The 25,449-nt window shown below is 40.9% G+C and overlaps 1 protein-coding gene across 3 annotated transcripts in view; it reads left to right on the top strand.

The window, feature by feature from the left end:
* Nucleotides 1-25,449, top strand: part of mctp1a (multiple C2 domains, transmembrane 1a) — a 553,815-nt gene that overhangs the window by 252,015 nt on the left and 276,351 nt on the right. For all 3 annotated transcript variants that reach the window (XM_073066356.1, XM_073066347.1, XM_073066365.1), the window contains exon 11: nucleotides 6,852-6,945. In XM_073066356.1, the coding sequence (XP_072922457.1) occupies nucleotides 6,852-6,945 (94 nt within the window). The remainder of the gene's footprint in view (nucleotides 1-6,851; nucleotides 6,946-25,449) is intronic.

The raw sequence follows: 25,449 nt of genomic DNA on the forward strand, positions 1-25,449 counted from the left end.
TGTATATGTCTTCTCCTTATTCAATCTGTTATGACCTGTCATTATTCTCCATACTTCTACCTAATCTTTTAACTTCCTATAATAAAAGAATATCCTCCATAATTAGTTTAAAAAAATATAGTTTAAATGTAGTCATGTCAATGGCGACTTCAACTTTTCACATGTCATTTATGTAGGTGCCTTGTCTTTAAATTATCTAAGAATAGCAATTCTGAATACCAAAAGTTCAGAAGGAATTCAGATGCCCTCTTGTAGAATATTTGCCAGTCAGTATGTATCTTCATAGAAAACAGTTCCAATTAAGAACCATGGCAAAACTCAAGGCCAAATTGGCTACAATCATATTCTGAGTTTTGCTCCCATCAGAGATGGTACTGTGGAACTGAGAGGATTAGAAAAATGGAAAATTAAATTAACTAATTTAAGACATGAAAAAGCCCATATACTAATCTGAAGGGAATGATTAATTTGACAACTCTAGGCTTTATTTTAGGCATTAACATTCTCAACGCCGTCTTAGCACACAGTCAGACGATGTTGAGCATGTTAATGCCCAGTACAAAGTACAGTGGATTCTGGTGAACTGGGACATGTCAGGCCAGTATGTTTTGGCCCAATTAAGCGGCTGCCCCAGTTAGCCAAAGTTTCAAGGAAATAGTTAAAAGGTATAAAAAAAAAGACTATCTCCTGTTTAACTGAGTAACACATTTTCCAGAAAGTGACCTGAGTTGAGAAGTTTTTCAATAATTGTGAAGTTCTTAAATGAAATACAGAACAATATCAATACTACTACAGGACTATAAAACTGTATATTAGTTCCCAATAGTTAGCGATGGAGGAATTCAGTGTATGCTACCATATTCCTTTGATTGGCTGTAAATGAACAGAGTCTGAGATAATTGATTGTCTTCATACAATGTTATCAACAATTGCATCCTCCAAATCTTAATTTTCATTATAACATTAAGATGATTGTCGATACCTTAAGATTCTTCATGGTTCCTAACTTACTGAGGTAGTGAAATTGTTTCATTTGCACTTCTGGCCATTTCTGGCATCTCGAAGGCTGAATGTTTTGAGAAAAAATTAACGGAACTTTCAAAACCATGATTAATCGTAGAGGGTTCAATTATCCTAAAAACTTGCCTCTATTTCCTGAGGGAATTCTTTGGAAATAGGGGATCAGATATCTTTTACAGAGTAGGTACAGAGAAGCAGGACGTATCTCCAAGTTTCATTTCCTAGTGGAGCTAACAATTTTTATTGTATTGATTCAAATATTATTGTATGTCTGTGCCCTGGATTTGTGAATGGATTTAACAAAGGGAAATAGCACTAGTCAGGCATCCTAGTCCATTATCTTTTGCCGTCACAACTTGATTTTCCATCCTGATTTAATTAGATAACCACTTATGTTATTTGGGTGCTTTAGAGTAATTTGAGAAACTACGTAGCATTCGGTCTACAGGATTTGGAAGTTTTATGAAATGTGAAGAGTTAAAATTTGCCTACGCATGTTGTCAATGATCTGATTTAAGAGTTACGTTGAGAAGGTGAAGTATTTAAGTGACTTTCCATTAGAGAGTAGCCACAGTCCCCATGAGACAACTAATTTGTTCAGAGGCGGCTGTAACAATCCTCAGCATCTTGGGTATATATTATTATAATGGTACAACTGCATAGACCCTGATTAATATTATTAATCCTCGTTAATTCCACTCAACAATTCAGGAATAGCTTCCTCCCATCAACACTACTTCACTACTTCGTTTTCTCTTATTGCACTATTCTGTGCTGTAATTCATACTTTTTATTGTTAGAATGTTGCTATGTACTGATGCTGTAAAAAAACAAATTTCATGACATATGCCAGTGATGTTTCTTGCTTCTGATTTTGATTTTGATTCTAATTCTTCTGCCATCCAATTTCTGAATGGACCTTGAACCCATGACTAGTCATTTTCTTCTCCAAAAGGCTAATTTCAGTTTATGGAACTTATTTCAGACCTCATTTGTTTTTACTTGGGTTTGAGTTAGACTTACTTTACATATAACAGAGATCCATGTTATAAAATAATTAATTTTATGAATGTTTAAGTGGGTTTGAAAAGTGTAAAGTATTGGTGGAATTAAATGTGTATATTATGTGCATAGTTTAATGAGTTGCATGGGATAAACATCAACAGATTTTAAATTCTTTCAATGGCAACATCGAGTCTCCTTGCATTGTGTTTAGTAGCCTCACTAATAAACGTACTTTGACATTGTAATTGGGAATGGCTCTAGGCCTGTGTGCGTCTGCCTCATTTACCTTAATGGAACCCAGAAGAATATAAATGGGAATTTCTGAGCTTAACGAATTAGCTAGTATTTAAGTGGAATCAACAGTACAAGCCAGAACATTGAAAATGCCCATTGATTAACACCATAATCACCTTGTACCTTTGTAAGTTGATTTGCTGCAATTAGCTTCACAAATATCAGATATAATTTAGCAAAACTTCCTTGGTTCCTTACACAGTCTTTGTTCCTCTGTTAAGCCAGAATTCATTCAGGGGCATGATATCTGCAGGGAACTCTTTTCATGTCATTTGAAATCAGAAGTCACTTTATAGAACTCGAGCTACCCAACTGGAATTTGACGTATGTGTCATTAAATCAAAAGCTGCTAGAGCCGTACTTTAAACTTATTGCTAAAGGAAAGGAGAAACAACGGACTGGTACAACTCACCTATCAGTCTCCCTGCTGAAATATGCCTCTGGCCAAATTCTGGCAATACTTTTCAAGTGATCAGGGTGGTGGGGAGCAAACTATTGTACTAGGCATATCATATGGTTCAACTGCGATAACTAACACAAGAACTGTTTAAGTTGACATTAGTCAAAACATTCAATGCTTTTTCAGGGTTTTTGTATCTATAAATTGCCCCATATTAGTAAATGATGTAGAGGAATAATTCTAAAGGATAATTGATGGACTCAATGGACCAAATGGCCTAACTCTACTCCTACATCTGGTCTAAAGCAGGTGTTCCCAACCCTTTTATGCAGTGAGCCCCTACCATGGACCCCAGGTTGTGAACCCCTGGAGAAAGGATATAGTTGCCAGTGCTAATTATTGTTTTAAAACTTATCTGTATAAAAATTATTAATGAAAATAATTTGGACGTAATCTATTTGGCCCATATATTAAAAGGATCAGCTTTCTCAAGAACCTAGTTTATTCACCATATACATTTACATATAGGCATTAGGAATTTGTTATGTTGACAAAAAACAAAATTCAACAATTATACAGAATAAAGAATTATATAGAAATAAATTTAGAAATACAAATATGGAATAAATGGTCATAAATATTAGCATATATATTTCATGTAAGCAGCATTATGAAGAGTGGTTTAAAGTGCTTACAGTCCAGTAACTGATCTAATGGATAGAGGGGATGGGGATAATTAGAATGGTTGATCAGATGAATTGCCTGGGGGATAAAACTTTGTCGATAGCCTGATAGCCCTATAGTGCTTTCCAGAAGGGAGCTTTTGAAAAAGGCAATAACCAGGTAAAGCTCCAAAAATTATCTGAATTGATATTCTCAATACTGTTGTCATATGAAGCAGTGGGAGCATTAATGATATTTTGTATTGGCATAGAAATTCCTATGGCAATTCTTGTAAAAAAAAGCAAAGAATATCTGAAGTAATTGTAAATTAACCAAACAATTGGTTCAGTTAAAGATGATTAAGCCTTTGTTCTTGCATGGCTGAAAGAAGGTTATAGCTGTGAGCTTAATGCACACTGTATCGAAAGGACAGGCAGGAAGGCAGAGGGAACAGTGTTACTCTGTTGTAAAAAATGAAATCAAATCATTAGAAAGAGGTGACATAGGGTCAGAAGGTGTTGAATCATTGTGGATAGAGCTAAGGAATTGCAAGGGTAAAAAGACCCTAATGGGAGTTTTATATAGACAAACAGTTGTGAGGATGTGACTTACAAGTTACAGCAGGAGAAAGAAAATGCATGCCACAAGGGCAATGTTACATGGGGGAATTCAAAATGCAGGTTGATTTGGGAAAATCAGGTTGGTGCTAGATTCCAGGAAGGGGACTTCTAGATTGCCTACAAGATGGCTTTTTTTTTAGAGCAGCTCATGATTGAGCCCATTAGGGGATCAGATATTCTGGATTGTGTGTTGTGCAGTGAACCAGAATTGATTAGGGACCCTAAGGTAAAAGAACCCTGAGGTGCAAGTGATCATAATATGATCAAATTCACCCCGAAGTATGAGCAGGAGAAGCTAAAGTCAAATGTAAAGGGAAGTACAGTGGCATAAAGGGAATTACAGAGGCTTGTGAGAAGAGTTGGCCAGAATTGATTGGAAAAGAAAACTGGCAGGGATGATGACAGACCAGCAATGCCTGGACTTTCTGGAAGCAATTCAGAAAGCACAGGATATATACATCCAACAGAGGAAGAAGTATTCTACAGGCAAGATGACACAACCATGGTTAACAAGAGAAGTCAAAGTCAACATAAAAACCAAAAAGAGGGTATATAATAGAGCAAAAATTAGTGGGAAGTTAGAGGTTTAGGTAGCTTTTAAAAACCAATAGAAGGCAACTAAAAAAGTCATTAAGAATGTAAAGATAGAATATAAAGGTAAGCCAGCCAATAATATTAAAGAGGATACCAAAACTTTCTTCAGATACATAAAGAGAGGTGAGAGTGGATATTGGACCACTGGAAAATGATGCTGGAAAGGTAGTAATGGGGGACAAAGAAATGGTGGAAGAACTAATTAAGTATTTTATGTCGGTCTTCATGGTGGAAGACTCTAGTACTGTGGTGGAAGATCCAAGTGTCGGGGGGCATGGAGCGTGTGAAGTTACCATTACTAGGGAGAAGGTTCTTGGGAAACTGAAAGGTCTGAAGTCACCTAGACCAAATGGGGTACGCCGCAGAGTTTTTAAAGATCTGGCTGAAGAAATTGTGGAGGCATTAGTAATCTTTCAAGAATCACTAATTCTGGACTGGTTCTGGTTCCAGAAGATTGGAAAATTGCAAATGTCACTCCACTCTTCAAGAAGGCAGAGAGGCAGAAGAAAGGAAACTATAAGCCAGTTAGCCTGACCTCAGTGGTTGGGAAGATATTGGAGTCGATTGTTAAGGAAGAGGTCTAAGGGTACCTGGAGGCACCTGATGAAATAGGCCATAGTCAGAATGCTTTCCTCAAAGGAAAATCTTGCATTAGAAATCTGATGGGATTCTTCGAAGTAATAAAAAGCAGGATAGACAAAGGAGAATCAGCTGATGTTGTGTACTTGAATTTTCAAAAGGCCTTTGACAAGGTTCCATACATGAGGCTGCTGAACAAGCTATGAGTCTATGGTATTACAGAAAACATTCTAGCATGGATAAAGCAGAGGCTGATTGGCAGGAGGCAAAGAATGGGAATAAAAAAAGCTTTTTCTGATTGGCTGCCAGTGACTGGTGGTCCACAGGGATCTGTGTTGGGACCAATTATTCTTACATTATGTGTCAGTGATTTAGATGATGGAATTGATGGCTTTGTTGCAAAATTTGCAAATGATATAAAGATAGGTGGAGGGCAGGTTCTTTTGAAGAAGTAGGGAGGCTACAGAAGGACTTAGACAGATTTAAGAGAATGGGCAGAGAAAGGGTAAATGGAATACAGTGTCGGGAAGTGTATGGTCATGTAATTTGGTAGAAGAAATGAGAGGGTTGACTATTTTCTAAATGGAGAGAGAATACAAAAAAATGAGGTGTAAAGGGACTTGGGAGTCCTGGTGATGGATTCCCTGAATATTAATTTGCAGGTTGAGTCTGTGGTGAGGAAGGCAAAAGCTATGTTAGCATTCATTTCAAGAGGACTAGAATATAAAAAACAAAGGTGTAATGTTGAGACTATAAAGCACTGTTGAGGCCTCACTATGAGTATTGCAAACAGTTATGAACCACTTTTCTTGGAAAGGATGTGCTGAAACTGGAAAGTGATTCCAGGATTGAATGGCTTGTCATAGGAAGAGTGTTTGATAACTCTGATCCTGTATTTGCTGGAATTCAGAAGAATGAGGGGTGACCTCATTGAAACCTATTGAATGTTGAAGGGACTTGATAGAGTGAATGTGGAGAGAATGTTTCTTATGATGGGAGAGTCTAAGACCAGAGGACACAGCCTCAGAATGGGTGGGCAAACTTTTAGAATGGAGATGAGGATGAATTTCTTTAGCCAGGGAGCAGTGAATCTGTATAATAAAAGCAGAGGTTGACAGAATCTTGATTGGTCAGAGAAGAAAACAGGAGACGGGCTGAGAGGACAATTGGATCAGCAATGATAAAATGGTGGAGCAGACTTGATGGGCCAAATGGCTTAATTCTGCTCTAACATCTTATGGTTTTATGGCATTGAAATAGAAAAAAAAACAGCAAAACACACACACACACAACACTGGAGGAACTCAGCAGGTCAGGCAGCATCTATGGAAAGGAATAAGGAGCTGACATTTCAGGCCAAACAATAGACTCTGTTAAAAAAATTAAATCTTTGCTCTTATGTGGCATAGAAATAGAAATGGCAGCAAAACACACACAAGGTGCTAGAGGAACTCAGCAGGTCAGACAGCGTCTGTGGGAAGGAATAAAGAGACCCTTCATCAGGATTCATTTCCATAGATGCTGCTTGACCCACTGAGTTCCTCCACCATTTTGTGAGGATTACTTTGGATTTCCAGCATCTATAGAATCTCCTGTATTTAAAAGCAGAATACAGATAAAGTGGAGCAATTGATGCTAGAAAAGCAAAACTGACTGTTCACTGTATTACTTTCCAGTCGTGGTTTAGATCCTTTCACAACCTCAGAGACATAGGATTCATCCAGATAAAGGTGGCCAAGGCAGAAGGCTTAATGGTGGCTGATGTCACAGGTAAGGAGAGGTCATTTTGTGCTTGTTCTGATATAAGAAGATTACAGAGAATTTTTTTCTTTAGCTTTGCCCATGCATGTTATATTGCTTGAAGTATTCACACAAATTTGAATAAATTCAAATTAAATTTGCATTGCATAGTTTTCTAAAGTATAATCTTAGAAATTTCCAAATTTAGTCAACTTAGTTTGAGAGTGTGTACTACAATGTTTTTTAAAAACAGTGACAGTTTCATATGCAGTCTTATTTCTTTGAACTGCTTGTGTTTCTATATGTATTAAAGGTTAAAGAATGGTCCATGAGTAATTCCCACTCAAGTGTTTATTTGAACCAAGAGACGATTTAGTGCCATCAGCAAATAATGAAATGCTGTACTCGCTGGAGTTAAGAATGAGGGGAGCTCTCATGGAACCTTACCAAATACTGAAACACCAAACTCGAGTGGATGTGGAGAAGATGTTTCCTATAATGGGTCAATCTAGGACCAGGGGGCACAGCCTCAGAATAGAGGGGTGTTCATCTGAGAGGCACAGCCTCAGTACAGAGAAAAGGAGGAATTTCTTTAGCCAGAGAGTGAAGAATCTGTGGAATTTGTTGCCACAGATAGCTGTGGAGGTAGTCATTGGGTATCTTTAAGGCAGAGGTTGATATGTTCCTGATTAGTAATGGTGTCAAAGTTATGGGGAAAAGGAGGGAGAATGGGGTTGAGAGTGATAATTAATCAGCCATGATGGAATGGTGGAGCAGACTTGATGGGCCGAATAGCCTAATTCTGCTCCTATGTCTTATCATCTTAATTGCCTCTGAATCCTCCATTGCATGTAACAGAGCTAAAAATGTCGATGGGCAATGTAGGAAAAAATGCAACTGGTATGTAGTGCCACGTCAGGTTTAGGATATAATTTTCCAAGATTTTAAAACTTTTCAGTGGATGAAAATTCTCTTGCACATTGGTAACATTAGCTGAGTGACTCTAGAAAGAAGAAATCCAAAATTACCTAGCAGACAATTGAAAAATTGTCTTTAAGCAGTAACTGATGTCATCACATGGATGGTAAGATTACTTTTGGAACATAGGCTGTGCTTTAAATGGAGCTGTATTGTTTCCAACTTATGTTTGTAGTACTTCATTCTAGTAATTATTCTAGACATTTTCTTTGTGATGGTTTTAGTTACAGGAACCCAAAACCTATTAGCTGGTTGAAACCCCTTTTCATTGGGAGTGTCTGGAAAAGCAGCTCATTAACCCCTCGCTAACAGCTGTTAGAAAGGAGAACCCCACCTTTCTCAGGCTCTGTAAGGCTAGGGTGTATACAACTTTGGTCCCACTAAACCCCTGAGGTTGGAATGTCTCACCTCCACCCCAAACCCCAGTCTGTGTGAACACTGTGTGATTTATTGCAACCCCCTTGCAATCACCCCTCTGTAAGAAATAACAGATCATACACTGCATGCAGTTATAAAGAGGTGTATTTACGAATGTTAACTTAAGCAAACAGTTATAAAGGAAAATACAGGGCCCATTATACTTAAACAGTCACATGTGCACAGTGGAGCTGAAATCTTCCAGAAGCCGTTGTTTTCGATGCACCAACTGCTATTCACTGCTTCCTGGTGAAAGTTCCCCTCTTGGGCTCCACTGGATCGCACGTTCCAGGTGGACTGAATCCTACGGCAAGTTCTGTCCATCTCCCACTGAAAAAGAACTTGACCCACCTCGGTGTTCGGTGTTCATCACAAAAACCGCTCCCCCAGAGTTCTCTAGAATCTTCTTCCAGTTCCACTCTCCTGATTGGATGACACACATTCCTAAGCATCCCTTATCTTTAACGGTAATCCAAACCACTGCCAGCAGAACACACTGCTTCCTCAGAAAGACTACTATATGAAATACCCTACAACATTAGCAGTAAAATCTTTACCAGGGCGTTACACAATCAATCAAGGTCCTGCTTAAATGTCTAACTGTCCAGTTCACAAATATAAATAGTAAATCACAGATCAGACCACTTGTTAAGTCTTTCATGATTGTTAGAATTGAGGAAACAGAGCTTGCTGAAAGTGGAGTCTCACCTTTATACAAAGAACCACTCATGTCAATCAGATTATCGCAAATAAATAAGTTATTTGATCCAAGATCTTGGGCTCAAGAAAGTACTGGTGATTTTGTTAGATGCTTTGCAGATAACCAACAAAACTACTAATTATTGTACTAAATGTACTTTTTCTGGACTACAGTCACTGCTGTCTGTAATTTTCCTTTGGGAGTTGTGCTTTTGAACCATCTAAACGAGCTGGCGTTTTTGCAGTGTCCGGAAGGATTCAGTAAACTACACTCCCCATGTCAGCCATTGCTGGATGGGACGTCAGGGCGGATTGAAGTGGCAGGTCCAGGCATCAGAGCAAAAAGCAAACTGATCATCAGCTGATTTCAGCACTGAGCCGGATTAAAAAGATTAAGATTTCAAAGCCAAGGGTGGAGGTTGAACCTGTGTTCAGCTCACTACTCTACTTTATCCAGGATCCCTGTCCAGTTTCCCGGCGTCTGACCCGTCTCCCACTCTTGTTGATACCACCTTCGGGTGCAAGGTTGACTGGGTGCACGCGCCTCACCATTGAACTGGGCCCGTGGGGGGATGCTGCTGTTCATGTTTTGTGTGTTATTAGTTTAGTTTTTCAGTTGTGTGCACAATTTGTTCTTTATTCACACATTGGCTGCTTGACGGTCTTTCTGGGGGGGGGGGGGGTCATGGGTTCTGTTGCATTTCTTTGTTTTCTGGCTGCCTGCAAGAAGATGAATCTCACCGTCGTGTACAGTATGCAACTTTGATAATAAATGCACTTTGAACTTTAAACCTTCATCACCCCTTAGCATGAATGATCCTGTAACAAGATCATAAATAGCAGAGCAGAATTAGGCCATTCAGCCCATCGAATCTGTTCCACCATTTCATCAGGGCTGATTTATTATTTTTCATATCCCATTCCCCTGCCTTCTCCATATAATCTTTGACACCCTGACTACTGGAGAACCTATCAACCTCCACCATAAATATACCCAAAGACTTGGCCTCCACAGCCATCTGATTCACCACCCTCAGGCTAAAGAAACCCCTCCTCATCTCTGGTCTAAATGGACATGATTCTATTCTGAGGGATGTGCCCTCTGGTCCCAGACTCTCTCACTATAGGAAACATGCTTTCCAGATCCACTCTAGCCAGGCATTTCAATATTCAGTAGGTTTCAATGAGAACCCCCCTCATTCTTCTAAACTCCAGTGAGTAAGGGCATGTTGGAATGGTGGAGCTATCTTGATGGGCCAAATGGCCTAATTTGTTTCTATGTCTTATGGCATTATTGTTTCAGTATTCCAAATGTCTGTTCTATCACATTTCTTGTGGTAGAATGTGAAAACGAGTTTGAGCCTTATCATCAGTAGGCAGCCATTGTCTATATTTTATAATTGAAACCTGGTGGACTGTCACAAACTAAAGACACTCTGTGATACTGGTCAGTGTCCTGCATAATGTCACACATTAACAAATTCAAAAGTTCAAAGTAAATTTTTTACCAAGGTACATATATGTCACCATAGACAACCCCGAGCTTCCTTTTCTTGTGGCCATTCACAGTAAATACGAGAAAAATAATAGAATAAATGAAAAACTACACAGAAACAAAGATGGACAAACAACCAAAGTGCAAAAGACAACAAAGTGTGCGAATACAAAAAGGAAACATAATAATGATAAATAAATGTGGCATTTATTTTAAAAAATGTCAGTTCCAGTTTTAAAAAGGGGGTGGGCCTGTTGGGACTCATCTACAGAGCAGGAGAGAGGAGGCCCCAGTGAAGGTCAGCCACTGGACAACAGTGTTATAAATACTCTGCTGATGTCAGAGAATTCCAGATAACAGCTTAATTTCTAAAGAATCATTGCATTTCTGCCAATCATCAGTACCCTCCCTGGTCACCTTGCCTGCGCCCATTGCCTGTCGTTGCTGCATCTGCTGTCAAGTTTCAAGGTTCTAGTTTGTTTAATGTCATTTCCAGTGCACAAGTGTAAAGGAAAACAAAATAATTGCTATTCTCTATCCAATGGAATACAAAAAAAGATAAATAACAATAATAATAATAAACACAATACATATAAATACATAAGATACCTTATACAGTATGCATAGATTGTCCATAAATTGACTCTATGATGTACATAAGGTGACTCGCATTTCCTCCTACACATTTCCGGTTGCTTCTTCTCCGCCATGTCTGTAGGCTGTGCGTACGCCGATGTGAAATAGATGAACCAAATCATCAAATCTACCTGCCGACATGTGAATATGTTTGAAATGCATTTCCTCCTCCATGTCTCTCACGAAGAAACTCACCACAGTGGCATAGAAACCCCACGGCCAACGAGCGTTTTGGCGCACACCAACGCATGCTCGCTACGGCGTGGAGCCTACGCAGAAGTGAAAATCAGGGCTACGGCATCAGCTACGCTGTAGCCCACACACACAAGTATAAATCAGCCTTCAGTGGGTGGAGGTGTTGATCAGCTTTACTGCTTGTTGGTCAATCTTCTCACTAGAAAATTCTGGCGAGGTAATTTCTTCCTGTGTATAGTGAATGCCTACTTCCTCCCTTTCAGAGCAAACTACCAGTGTGAGCTCTGATCCCTTCCTTCTTCATGTACCAAGGGTGTCCAGGCCTTCCTCCACCTCTCTCCTCAACATAAGAAGTCACTCCAATTCTTTCCATCTCCTCCTGTCTCCATCTTCCCTGTCCCTACTGCTAGAGCACTACTATTGCCAAAAATTGGGCCTGTGGCCTTGGAAGAGGAAAACCAAGTGGTACATTGATGAACAAGACAATTTCTCAACCTGGATGTGACATTGATTGCTCACCTTTCTCCATTCCAGCACAGCTGTGCAGGAACACAGACATGGGCTGCTCATCTTCTGATAGAGGAATGGCCAGGCTGGATGGCTGGGGTGGTATCCACTAAAGTTTAATTTATGTTTTGATTTAGAGACACAGCCAGTGGCAAGCCCTTCTGGCCCAGCGAGCCCATGCCACGCTACTACACCCCACGTGACCACTAACCCGCATGTCTTTGGAATGTGGGAGGAAACCCACGCGGTCACAGGGAGAACCTACAACTGGTGTGGGAATTGAACGCTTGTCACTAGCACTGTAGGGTGGTGCACAGACTGTTGCACTGCCTTGCCACTCCGAGAATAAGAATAGAGATGACATGACTGAAACATGTGAGATCCTGATGGCTTTGACGGTGATGATGTGGAGAGGATATTTCCTCTCGTGACAGAGTCAAGAACTAGGCGCCTTTGCTTAAAAATGAAGGGTTAACTATTGAAGACAAAAAACGGGTGATATTGTTTCTTCTTTCAGAGGTGAGTTAGTGTTAAGAACTCCCTTCTTCATAGGATGGTGGAAGAAGAGCAAATATTTTTAAGGCAGAGGCAGATGAGGGTCCACCCTCAAGGACCCCATCACCCAGGATGTGTCATCTTCTCACTGCTCCCATCAAGGAGGAGATGTGCCATGGGGAGCATTCTAACTGTTGCATCACTGTCTGATATGGAGGGGCCATCACACAGGATCGGAAAATGCTGCAGAAAGTTGTAAACTCAGCCAGCTCCATCATGGGCACTCGCCTCCCCAGCACTGAGGACACCTTCAAAAGGTGATGCCTCAAAAAGGCAGCTTCCATCATTAAGGGCCCCATCTCCATCAGAATTCTGAATGGACAGTAAAGCCCATGTACACTAACTCACACAAACACGAGGAAATCTGCAGGTACTGGAAATTCAAGCAACACAAACAAAATGCTGGTGGAACGCAGCAGGCCAGGGAGCATCTTTCGGAAGAAGCACTGTCGATGTTTCGGACCGAGACCCTTCGTAAGGACTACCTCACCATTTTTCCCTCTTTTTGTACCACTTATTTAATTTAATTTTTTGATATGTACTTTTTGTAATTTATAGTTTTTATTAATATGCATTGGAATGTACTGCTGCCACAAAACAACAAATTTCATGACATCTGCCAGTGATATTCCATCTGATTCTGATAGATGCATAATAAGAAAGGAAATAAATGGTTATGACAGTGAGGAGCTGAGATCGGACATGACTTATTAAATGTGGAGCAGGCTTGAGGAGCCAAATCGCCTACTCCTGCTCCTAATCTGTATAATAGTCCGTGAGCCAGGACCCTAAATGTGTGCCACCAGTACCATCGGGGGGGAATAATTCTTATAGTGATTTCTGGCAAGGTATGCACCCATAGTGCTAGAAGATATGTGATCGCATTGCAGTGGTGGTAGCTTTCTTGCCTGCAAGAAGAACCTGGTGTGGACACTTGCAAGGCAAACAGATCCAGAGTCAGACAATCCCAAGCTGGACTGGTTTTAATATCAGCACCAGCGACCAAGAACCAATCTCACAAGATATTGTTGGGTATCTGCCAACCATCAATTCACCCGCCACAGAGCTGACCACAGTATTTGAAATCCTGAACCAATCAGGGCTAATCAGGAAGGAACTTCATCTAGAAACAATTGTGGTAGACATGGATAAAGCACTCTATGCAAAAGCCACTGAATTTGCCTGGAAGCACAAAGGACGCTTCTCCAACATTCTTCTCAGGATGGGGACATTCCATACCAAATGTAATGCCTTAGTCATCCTCAGAAAGCGATTTCGGGATGCTGGTCTAAAGGACGTATGCATAGAGGCTGGAATTGTCGCAGAGGGATCCATCAATGGAGTCCTTGATGGTAAACACTACAATCATGCTGTCAGGGTCCACAAGTACATCTATGAAGCACTGATGAGACTCGCATGGGCAGAGTTCACACCGTGGGTTGAGGACAATGTCCCGGAGAGGAGTGGGATGATCAAATCATTCTTAGACCATGTGAACGACATGCCAGTGAATCGAACCATCAGAAGTTGAACAATCTGCTGCAAAGTCCACTCTTAGCTGAGCTGATAACCCAGGAACACCTCCGTCACAACAATAGAGAGCTATCTGCATTCTGGATAGCGTACTTTGACATGGTAGAGAATGTAGTACTCGGGCTTCTGCATGTCTCTCATGAGGGGGACTGGGAGATATACCTCCATGTTATAAGAACCATGATCTCATGGTGCTTTGCCTATGATAAGATGAATTATGCCAGGTACCTGTCCCCTTACTTTGTTCAGATGATGAACTTCCCAGAGAAGAATCCTTCTGTGTATGAGGTCTTCAAGACAGGCCAATTCTCAGTGCAGCTGTCAAGTAACAACCCCTTTGGGCAGATCCCCGTGGACCAGGCTATTGAAGCCAGTGAACAAAGACACATGGACTCCTGGAGGCACATCACGGTTCAGCCTGAATGCTGGAACTATCGAGCATTACTGTGTAACAGCTGAGCACTGCAGTGCATTCCTGGGACAGTTAAGGGAGATGGTGCAAGGCAACAAATCAGAGCTTTGTCGGGCGGAGCTACAGCGGCCAAGAATCCAGAAAAATGAGGAAGCAGTTTCAGCAGTGGTTAGCCTCATACATGAATGGGTCAACCCATTTGCAGAGAAGCGGGACCTCATTAGCATCTCTACGGCAAAGGCAGCCCCCAAGGACATTGCCTCCGACCTGATGAGGGCATATGAGATTGGTGAGCAATGCTATGCAACCTTCAAGGATGAGAGACTAGAGGAAGACCCACCAGCAAAGAAATTCCATGACCCAATGAAAACCAACAAGCTGCAAACATTCAGTGACATGTGTAAGAAGAGAGAAGTGAAATCAAATGGGAGGGCAATCACCTTGAAAGCAGACAGGTCTTTGATTGGACACATCATAGTGATGGCACAAGGGCGCCATCTACGTATGGAGGATACCCTTTCTCATCCCTTTGGACCGTTGCCCTGGACCCTGTCCACACCAGAAGGATTGTTGAGAAAGACAAATAAAGCAACAACCTTGCAGAAAAATGTAGCAGTAGAAGAGCCACTCCCAGGAAACTCTGCTACAGTGGTTGATGGAGTGAACTTGGTCCAAAGAGTGAAAGGTGATCAAGTTACTTTCAGAGATGTTGCCACAACAATTCTGGGTATGGCTTTGAGGGAAGGCAGTCAGAGTAGTAGAATAGATGTTGTCTTCGACACATACAAGGAGAACTCTATCAAGAATAGTGAAAGATCTCTACAGGGTGAAGAGACTAGTCATGAGATGCAAGGTACCACAGGGACACAGATGGTGAGGCACTGGAGAAGCTTCCTGACCAAGTTAGTAACAAAAATAGTCTCATTAGCTTCATAGTCCATCAATGGAGGAAGGCAGAGTACAGAGCAAAGCTACAGGAGAAGATTCTGTATGCAGCTGTGAATGACTAATGTTACAGAATCACATCTCAAGACAGTGAGGAGATGTCAGCTCTTCAGAGTCAACAAGAAGAAGCAGATGGCCGCCTACTTCTCCATGCTGCCCAAGCCACAAGAGAGGGATACCAGTCTGTAGTGATCTGCTCAGAAGACACAGATGTCTTTATCATGTCTTTAGCATTTTGTGACAAGATTGAGGCCCCATTGTTCCAGAAGTGTGGCTTGTAGTCATCAGGAAGGTTGCTGCCACTGTTGGCATAGAGGTTTGTAGGGCTCTCATCGGGTTGCATGCATATACAGGATGTGACACTGTAAGCGCTTTTGCAGGCAAAGGGAAGACAAGTGCCCTAAAACTCAGGACACATTCTTAGGGTTGGGTCAGGAATGGGAGCTCTCCCCAGAACTGATGGACAAACTGGAGGCATTTACGTTTGGACCACCAAGGGCAATGAGCTCAGGTATCACCTTTTCTGTGCCAAAAAAGGTGAAATCAAAAGTCATCAACTCCCACCATGCAAGGACTGCTTAACAAAACACACACAGCGAGCCAGCTACCAGGCTGGTATATGGAGAAGATGTTTGGAGAAGGACCCACAAGTGCCAAGCCCTGCTGGCAGAGGATGGAAGATGGAGAGAAGAGGAAGCTGAACAGTTGGTGGTGCACTGGATGGAAGGCCAGCCAGCACCCGATGCCATCCTGGATCTACTGGCCTGTAACTGTCCAAAAAAATGTTCACTCCCAAGATGGATGTGTGTTGCAAATGGCCTCAGGTGTACTGACCTGTGTAGACTGGCAAGACTGTGAGAACCAGGCATCCATCTCAGAGGTGTGGAAAGTTCAGATGAAGATGTGGAAGACATGGAGGACTTTGAAAATTATTATGATTATTAATAGGTTATGAAAGTATGGAAAATAAAGTATAGAAAGCAGTCTTTGATTAAATACATTTTACAACCAAATGGAGCCTAGGTTATGGCCGTGTGGAACCCTACATCTGAATTATTATACTGTAATTCTATATGCTATGACAAATGCTTAAGATTGTTTTGATTTGATACAATGTGGAAAATATCATGACATTGATAAAACTCCAGAAATCTCTCCAAATGAGGTTTTTTACCTTTTGGGGGTGGGGTAACATTTTCTGCTGTACTGATGTTAATATGGAATATATACAAAGAGTGATTACTTATGTGAATTCCTGAATAAATTCTCTACAAATCCATGTGATTATATGTGTCCTAGGGTTTTTATTGACTTTTCCAAAATAAACAACAGACAAATATTTTTCTAAAAAGGAAATGATTCACTCTACTGAAATTGGGCACTGTACTGCGAGTGCCACCAATGACATAGTTTTCAATGCAGAATTTTATAACAACATTTGATGAAATTTGCTTGCACTCAGCTATCACTGTGACAAATTTCAATGTTGAGGGATCACTGATGACAAAATACCACTAGGTTGAATATATATGTTGTACTTTATACTGGCCACTTTACAGAAATGGTTATTTTAGGGTAGTGTTATAAAATGGATGACAGCACACATAAAGCTACCACTGGTACCGACCAACCCTACTGGCTCACGGACTATAAAAGAATAGACTATTTGCTAAAGGAGAAAAAATCAAAAATCTGAGGTGCAAAGGGACTTGAGAATCCTTGCGAAGGATTCCCTAAAGGTTAATTTGCAGGTTGAGTCTGTGATGAGGAAGGTAAGTGCAATTTTAGCATTCATTTCAAGAGGACTAGAATATAAAAGCAAGGATGTAATGTTGAAACTTTATAAAGTACTGGTGAGGCCTCACTTGGATTATTGTGAGCAATTTTGTGCCCCTTATCTTAGAAAGGATGTGCTGAAACTGGAGAGAGTTCAAAGGAGGTTCATGAAAATGATTCCAGGATTGAAAAGCTTCTCATATGAAGAGAATTCATATAATTCATATATTTCATAATTCCCGTATTCACTGGAATTCGGAAGAGTTGGTGGGGGGGAGTGGGGAGGAGCTTCATTGTAACCTAACACATGTCGAAAGGGCTTAATAGAGTTGATGTGGATTGGATGTTTCCTATGGTGGGAGAGTCTAAGACCAGAGGACACAGCCTTAGAATAGAGGGGCATCATTTTAGAACAGAGTTAAGGAGGAATTTCTTTAGCCGGAGAGTAGAGAATATGTGGAATTCTTTACCACAGGCATATTTAAGGCAGAGATTGATAGATTCTTGAGAGGTCTGGGCTTGAAGGGATACAGGGAGAAGGTAGGAATTTAGGGCTGAAAGGGAAAATTGGATCAGTCATGATGAAATGGCAGAGCAGATTCAATGGGCCAAATGGCCTAATTCTTCTCCTATATCGAATAGTCTTAAGGTTGTATTTTTATTTATATGCACCATTCAGAGATTCAGTCAGTAACTTGTTTAAAATCTCCAACTTAGGGTTTTTTTTCAATTCCATCAGCATTTCAAAAGTTTAATATCTTTAACTTACATATTTAATTTTATTACCGGATAATACTTTTTCCACTTTTATATGAACTGTTCATCTGAGTATTCTCACAATGGATTGAATACCTGGAGGAGCTGGGCAAAGATTTAATTCGTGACATATACAGTAATTTAGTGTATTAAACAGGCAAATTAAATTGAGTCTAGAATTTTACGGCTGATTTCAGTATCTGAAGCCTTTGAACATTTACAGTCTTTTTCAAAGCTGCAACAATTTAGAAAGTTCCTCACTAGTTTTGTGAGGGGGAGGGGAGTAAGTAAATTTGAAAGCAACCACAGGAATGCACTGATCTTAGATATTTCTAATCCTTTCACATGAGGATACAGTGTACTGACTGAATCAGAACCTCACGTCCCTCCCCCTTCACTCTTTCTCTGCTCTGCATTTCATCTCCTATCTTCCCCTCACTTCTCTCTGGATCCCCTCCTCCTTCGTTTTCTCCCATGATTCACTCTCCTCTCCTCACCTGTCAGATTCCTTCTTCTTTAACCCTTTACCTCTTCACCTATCACTTTCCAGCTTCTTACATCATCCTGTGCCCCCTTACCCCTCATCTATCACCTGTCAGCTTGTGCTCCCTCCCCTCCAGCTTCTTCCCCCTTCCCTTTTTGGTCCGTTTGAAGGGTCTCAGCCCAAAACATAGACTGTTTATTCCTTACAAACAGGAGAAAGTCTGCAGAGGCTAGAAATCCAAGCAACACACACAAAATGCATCTATAGAAAAGAGAAAACAGCCGCTACTTTCAACCAAGACCCTTCATCAGGACCCTTCATGAGTAGTGAAGAAGGGTCTCACCGACTGTTCCTCTGTCCCATAGATGCTGCCTGACCTGCTGAGTTCCTGCAGCATTTTGTGTGTTTTCCTGCCTCACCATTCTTCACTCTCGTAGCTTATGGTGGAGTTGATTTTCTATGAGAATGAAGTATCAGAGGCACTGGTTTGTGAGTTGTTGAGTAGCATAAGTGATCTGAGTATGAATGTAATTTTAACTTTTATTACTGGACCAGCAGCCCAGTTTTCACCTCATCCACTTTCCTTTCCCACAATGGAACTTGAAGCCATTTATTACCAGTAAGATAACTGAGAGCAGTGAGTGCTTTACCTTGAACATTAAGTGAAAGAATCTACTGTTTTACTGAAAATGCCATTAAGATTTCCGAGCAGATATCTCAAGAGATTTCTCACCGCGAGATATCGAATTTGCATCCCAATGTGAGATTTTAATACACAATAAATAATCATTTTCCTATGAACAGTCTAGTTGACATTATAGAAGTCTAATGTTTGATGGACAACAGCAGAAATGGAGAATATTTCATAGCAAATGCTCGACACTTTAAACGAATTCCACAGAAGGCTCACTCAGCAATGACACAGCCCAGCATCACACTGAACCATGCAGCTCAAAAGGATTCACAGTTTTGGTTAAGCTAAAATAACGGATGTGAAAAGTTAAAGGCTACAGTTCTCAAATAAACCACGAAGCACAGATCAAAAGGAGGAAAGGTTTTCCTGGTTACCCTATTCAATATTGAGGAGGCATGTAATGAGGTGATTAGCACAACACTTTATAGTACAGGTGACCTGGGTTCAATTTCTGCCGCTGCTGTAAGGAGTTTGTACATTTTCCCCGTGACCACATGTGTTTCCTCCCACAGTCCAAAGACGTACCAGTTGTTAGGTTAAATGGTCATTGTAAGTTGGTCCATGATTAGGCTGGGATTAAATCGGGGGATTGAGGCTGGAAGGGCCAATATTGCACTGTATTTCAATCAATAATAAATAAATTTATCTTCAGTACTGGGGCAGCACAGGCCATTCAGGGTTCAATCATGACATCATCTGAATTAGAATCAGCTTTAAAATCACTGACATGGGATATGAAATTTGTTAACTTATACATGATGAATGTTTATTTATTGGCATACAGCACAGAGTAAGCTCTTCTGGCCCTGCCCAGCAGTCGTCCAATTTCATCTGAGCCTCAGCACAGGGCAATTTCCATTGACTACCAACCAGTAGTCTCTGGACTGTGCGAGGAAACCGATACGATCACAGGGAGAATATACAAACTCCTTACAGTCAGTGCCAGAAATAAACTGACTTACAGTAAGTATATTAATGTATATTAATAGTTAAGTTAAATAAATAGTGCAAAAACAGAAATTTTAACAGACGTGGTAAGGTAGAGTTCATGGATTCAATGTCCATATAGAAATCAGATGGCAGAGGGGAAATAGCTGTTCCTCAATCGTTGAGTGTGTGCCTTCAGGTTCCTGTCCCAACTTCCTGATGGTAACAATGAGAAGAGGGCATGTCCTGGGTGATGGGGGTCCTTACTGATGGATGCCGCCTTTCTGAGGCATTGATCGTTCAAGATGTCCTAGATGCTGCGGAGGCTAGTACCCATGATGGAGCTAACTAATTTTACAACTCTCCGCAGCTTACTTTGATACTGTGCAGTCGCTCCCCCCCACCCCATACCAGACGGTAGTGCAGTCTGTCAGAATGCTCTCCATGGTGCATATGTAGAAGTTTTTCAGTGTTTTAGGTGACAAACCAAATCTCCTCAAACTCCTAATGAAATATAGCCACTGTCTTCTCTTCTTCATAGCTGCATCTGTAAGGAGTTTGTACATTCTCCACGTGTCCCTGAGTGCTTCCTCTGGGTGCTCTGGTTTCCTCCCACTGTCCAAAGATGTACGGGTTGGTAGGTTAATTGTTCATTGTAAATTGTCCCGTGATTAGGCTGGAGTTAAATCGATGTGTTGCTGGAAGGACCTGTTTCGCACTGTGTCTCTAAATAAATAAATATCGCTAAAATAAATTAGCTGGTGATTATCTGATTGCAGTTGGTGAAACTTTATTTTATTTACTCTTGTGTGTTACATTTCTTGCATAATAACAATAAAGTATTTTATTGGCTTGGATATGCTTTAGAAGCTCCCTAGGGTACAAGGCTAGAAATGAATTTTAGTGCAGTGATTTCTGACTGAATTTAAAGCTCGGGCCTGACTGCTTAAGGCAATTGGGTCCTTTGTGTACACTTCTGTAAATTTGATCTGGATCCCCCAAGTGTATATGACCCACTTTTACACAGAGATTCCCAGACTTGTGCAATGACATCAAACACCGTGCAATTACATTTCGATGTCACTTGCCAATCTGCATTTTTGCACATGAAGATCTTTAAATAGTGCAGGGCAAAGAGACAGAAGCAGGTCCTTAACCTGAAAATAAAGGCCAGGAAGGCATTGTTTGAAAGTCATTAGCCTTACGTGGTCTACTGATGCTCAAAGTACTAATCCTCTTCCTTCCTGTCCTTGATGTTCAAAACATAAGGCCATAAGATATAGGAACAGAATTAGGCCATTCAGTCCATCGAGTCTGCTCCAGAATTCACTGATAGCTGATTTATTCCCTCCTTACTGATGTCACGCACGTTCAGCTGGCCCAGAAACCTTTTGGTTGCCACTTATTTATTTATGAATTTATTTAGCAATACAGTGCAGATGGAACAGGCCCTTTGAGCCGCACTGTCAGCAACCCCAATTTAGCCCTAGCCTAATCATGGGACAATTTATATTGACCATCTTACCTACCAGCCATTATGTCTTTGGATTGTGGGAGGAAACCCGAGCACCAGGAGGAAACCCATGCGTATATGGGAAGGAATGGACAAGCTCCTTATGGAGTACCCTGAATTTGAAATCTCAACTCCAATACCCTCAGCTGTAATAGCGTTGTGCTAATCGCTATGCTATCATGACACCTTATGGACACCAATCATTCCTTTAACCCCTTCCAAGTACCCAGTGATATGTCTGACCCACCTGCAGCTCTTGATGTTTTAAAACTCCTAATGTCTGAGCTATTCTGTACTTACACTGAAAGGGTTTGCCCCAGTGTAAAATAGAATTAAGGTGATGTACACTCAATTCATTTGAATTGCCCTTCCACTCTTGTGATCTTCTTCAGACCAAGCCAGGGTAAATAAAGTGGTCAGAAGTTTGCATGGTAAAAATATAGAACATTGAAAGTTCAACACAGTACAAGCACTTCAGCCGAAGATGTTGTGCCTTTTAACCTACTTGAAGATCAATGTAACCCTCCTTCCCACATAGCCCCCCATCTTTAAGACCATAAGACATTGGAGCAGAATTAAGCCATTTGGCCCATTGAGTTTGCTCCACCATTCCATCATTGCTGATTTATTATCCCTTTCAACCCTATTCTCCTGCCTTCTCCCTGTATCCTTTAACACCCTAATTAATCAAGAATCTGTTCATTTTCATTTTAAATATATTTAATGACTTGGCGTCCACAGCAGCCCGTGGCAGATTCACCACCCTCTGTTCATTTGTCCATGTGCCATATATTTATATTACAATAACTATTGATATTCTCAGATTTGGAATTGATTTACATTAAAGACAATTAGAATTTAAACTTATTTCCTTGACAGTAAGATTCAAAATGGAACTGCAAGGAATTATTACATTGGATTCTGCTAATTGAGATCTGTGCATTGTGGCCCAATTAAGCGGCTGCCTCAATGAGCCAAAGTTTCCTGGAAATAGTTAAAGAGGAATAAAAAAGACAAACTACCATTAAACTGAGTAACAAAGTATGCAGTTAAATGAACAAATTAGAACACTATGAATACTACTACAGTACTATAAAACTGTATTAGTGCCTAATAGTTGGTTTGATGGTTGCCTGTTATATCCAATGATGACAGGATAGCTGTGTGGGAGAGTTTTGAAAGTGGACATGCTATGCAAACACTATTTGGAGCCACGTGAGCTGAGTGTATGCTGCCATGTTCTTTTGATTAACTATAAATGAACAAAATCAGTGTAGGCACCTAGTATAGATAATGGACTGCCTTCACGAAATTTTTGACAATTACATCCTCCAAATCTTCATTTTCTTTTAAAATTCAAGATGATTGTTGATACTTTCAAATTCTTCCTAGTTCCTAACTGTTGAAGTAGTGAAATAATTTCATTTTCACTCCTGGCCGTTTCTGACATCTCCAAGCCTCAATGCTTGAAACTGCAGTGAGCAAAACAATTCCGAATTGTCTTACTGCTTATTTCTTGCCAAATATCAGTGACAAAATTTACTGCTTTTTGAACACAAACACATGCAATTGATGCTATTTGAAAATTGTTCACTCTAAGCATGCTGTAGCATCTGATGGTGTGTTAAGCAATTTAGTAACTGTCAGCAATAGTCTCCTTTCCCATTGAAGTGGTATAGTGTCCCAAATGAAGGGGATCCTGGCTATTTTCTTGATTCAATTTTGTTCTTTATGAGTTGTCCCAAATAAGTAGCTGCCCCGATTAACTGATGACCCAATGAAGCGGAACACACTGTATCAGAGACCGGTTTTACGGAGCTCCACCATGGGCGGTCCAAAATTTGACTCCAAAAGGAAGAGGGTTGGGTATGGGGTTAGCAATTACATCCTGTAAAAACCCAGAGCTACAGAAACGCTGGCAGAAGCTCTGAAGACCTCATACCTGGGAGAGGAAGGATCTTTGACTAAAAGACATGTAGTTGTGTGGTAAAAGTGGAAGACACAGGCTGATCAAATTTCAGCCCAGGACAAAGGACTCCGGTGAGCTGCTGTCAATAGCCTGTGCCCTAGTAAAGGTGATGGGCTTAAGAAGAAGAAGACAGATGTATCATTATTTAAAGTTAAGGTTGGATCCTTGCTCTGTATCCATCCTCCTAGTACAGGCTTCCAAAGAACCACAGGAAGGAATCTTTGGAATCAGTGCCACAGTGGGTCCCTCCATGATAAGTTGCTATTGGCAACACCAGTCAGACATCACCTAGCCAACTGCTGTGGTTCAGCCGGTTGACAGTTTTGTTAAAGACTAGCATTTTATTTGTAGTGGAGCTGGAAGTGGGTGGGAAGGAGAAAGGGAATGAGGGAAGGACAAAAGGCAGGGGAAAGTAGGAACAGAGATAAAGGGTGAAGCTCAGAGGTGGGAGGGAGAAGAAAATCAGTAAGTAGAGAATAGCATGAAGGAAGGAGAAAGAGAGAATATACCAGCTAGTTGAGTGAGATATCCCAGGTAGTGGACTGGTGTTGCAGCAACAACCTAGCACTCAATGTCAGTAAGACCAAAGAGTTGGTTGTGAACTTCAACCAGTCCTCATAGAGGGATCAGAAGTGGAGAGAGTGAGCAATTTCAAGTTCCTTGGTGTCAATGTTTCTAAGGATCTAACAGGGTCCTCCTAACATATCAATGCAGCTATAAAGAAGGCAAGACAATGGCCCTATTTTATTATGAGTTTCAGAAGATTTGTTTTGTCACCTAAAACACTCAAAAACTTCTACAGATGTACTACAGAGAGCATTCTGACAGGCTACATCACCGATCGGTGTGGGGGTGCGGAGGTTACAGCACAGGATTGTAAGAAGCTACAGAAAGTTGTAAAATTAGTCAGCTCCACCATGGGCACTGGCCTCCATAGTATCCAAGGCATTTTCAAGGAGCAGTGCCTCAGAAAGGCAGCATCTATTATTAAGGACCCCACCACCCAGGACATGCCCTCTTCTCATTGTTGACATCAGGGAGGAGGTACAGAAGCCTGAAGGCACAGTTGAGGAACAGCTTCTTCCCCTCTGTCATCTGATATCTAAATGGACATTGAACCCATGAACACTTAACTCACTACTTTTTTCTGTTTTTGCACTATTTTTAACTATTTAATATGCATATATGTACTTACTATAATTGATTTACATATTTATTTTTCTGTATTTATCATGAATTGCATTGGACTGTTGCCACTAAGTTAACAAATTTCATGACATATGCCGGTGATATTAAACTTGATTCTGAATAAACTTTCCAAAATGCTGTACTAATCAGATTGTCATATGTTAAATCAGCTATCTTTATAGAAACATAGAAAACCTACAGCACAATACAGGCCCTTCGGCCCACAAAGCTGTGCCGAACATGTCCCTACCTTAGAACTATCTAAGCTTTACCCGTAGCCCTCTATTTTTCTAGGCTCCGTGTAGCCAACCAGGAGTCTCTTAAAAGATCCTATCGCTTTCGCCTCCACCACCGCTGCCGGCAGCCCATTCCCGCACTCACCACTCTCTGCGTAAAAATCTTACTCCTGACATCTCCTCTGTACCTACTTCCAAGCACCTTAAAACGATGCCCCCTCGTGCTAGCCATTTCAGCCCTGGGGAAGAGCCTCTGACTATCCACATGATCAATGCCTGTCATTATCTTGGACACCTATGATATGATACATATATGATACATGATACATCTAGTCTGCAGCCAATTTCCTGCATCATTTTCTGAGCAAAGAGATTGTGAAATACAGAGGAGAAGTACTCGTTTAATCCTGTGGCTGCATGCTGCGGTTCTGGACAGTTACCACCTTGTTCTCTAATGATCCATATTCTTTCCCTGGATTGCTCTCTTACCCAAAACATGCTTACAAAATTTTGTAGCATGGGCATGAGAAAATCTGCAGATGCTTGAAATCCAAGCAACACACACAAAATGCTGGAGAAGCTCAGCAGGCCAGGCAGCATCAGGACTGAAAAAGGGTCT

The sequence above is a fragment of the Hemitrygon akajei genome, chromosome 2 (genome assembly GCF_048418815.1).
Source record: "Hemitrygon akajei chromosome 2, sHemAka1.3, whole genome shotgun sequence".
Taxonomy (NCBI): domain Eukaryota; kingdom Metazoa; phylum Chordata; class Chondrichthyes; order Myliobatiformes; family Dasyatidae; genus Hemitrygon; species Hemitrygon akajei.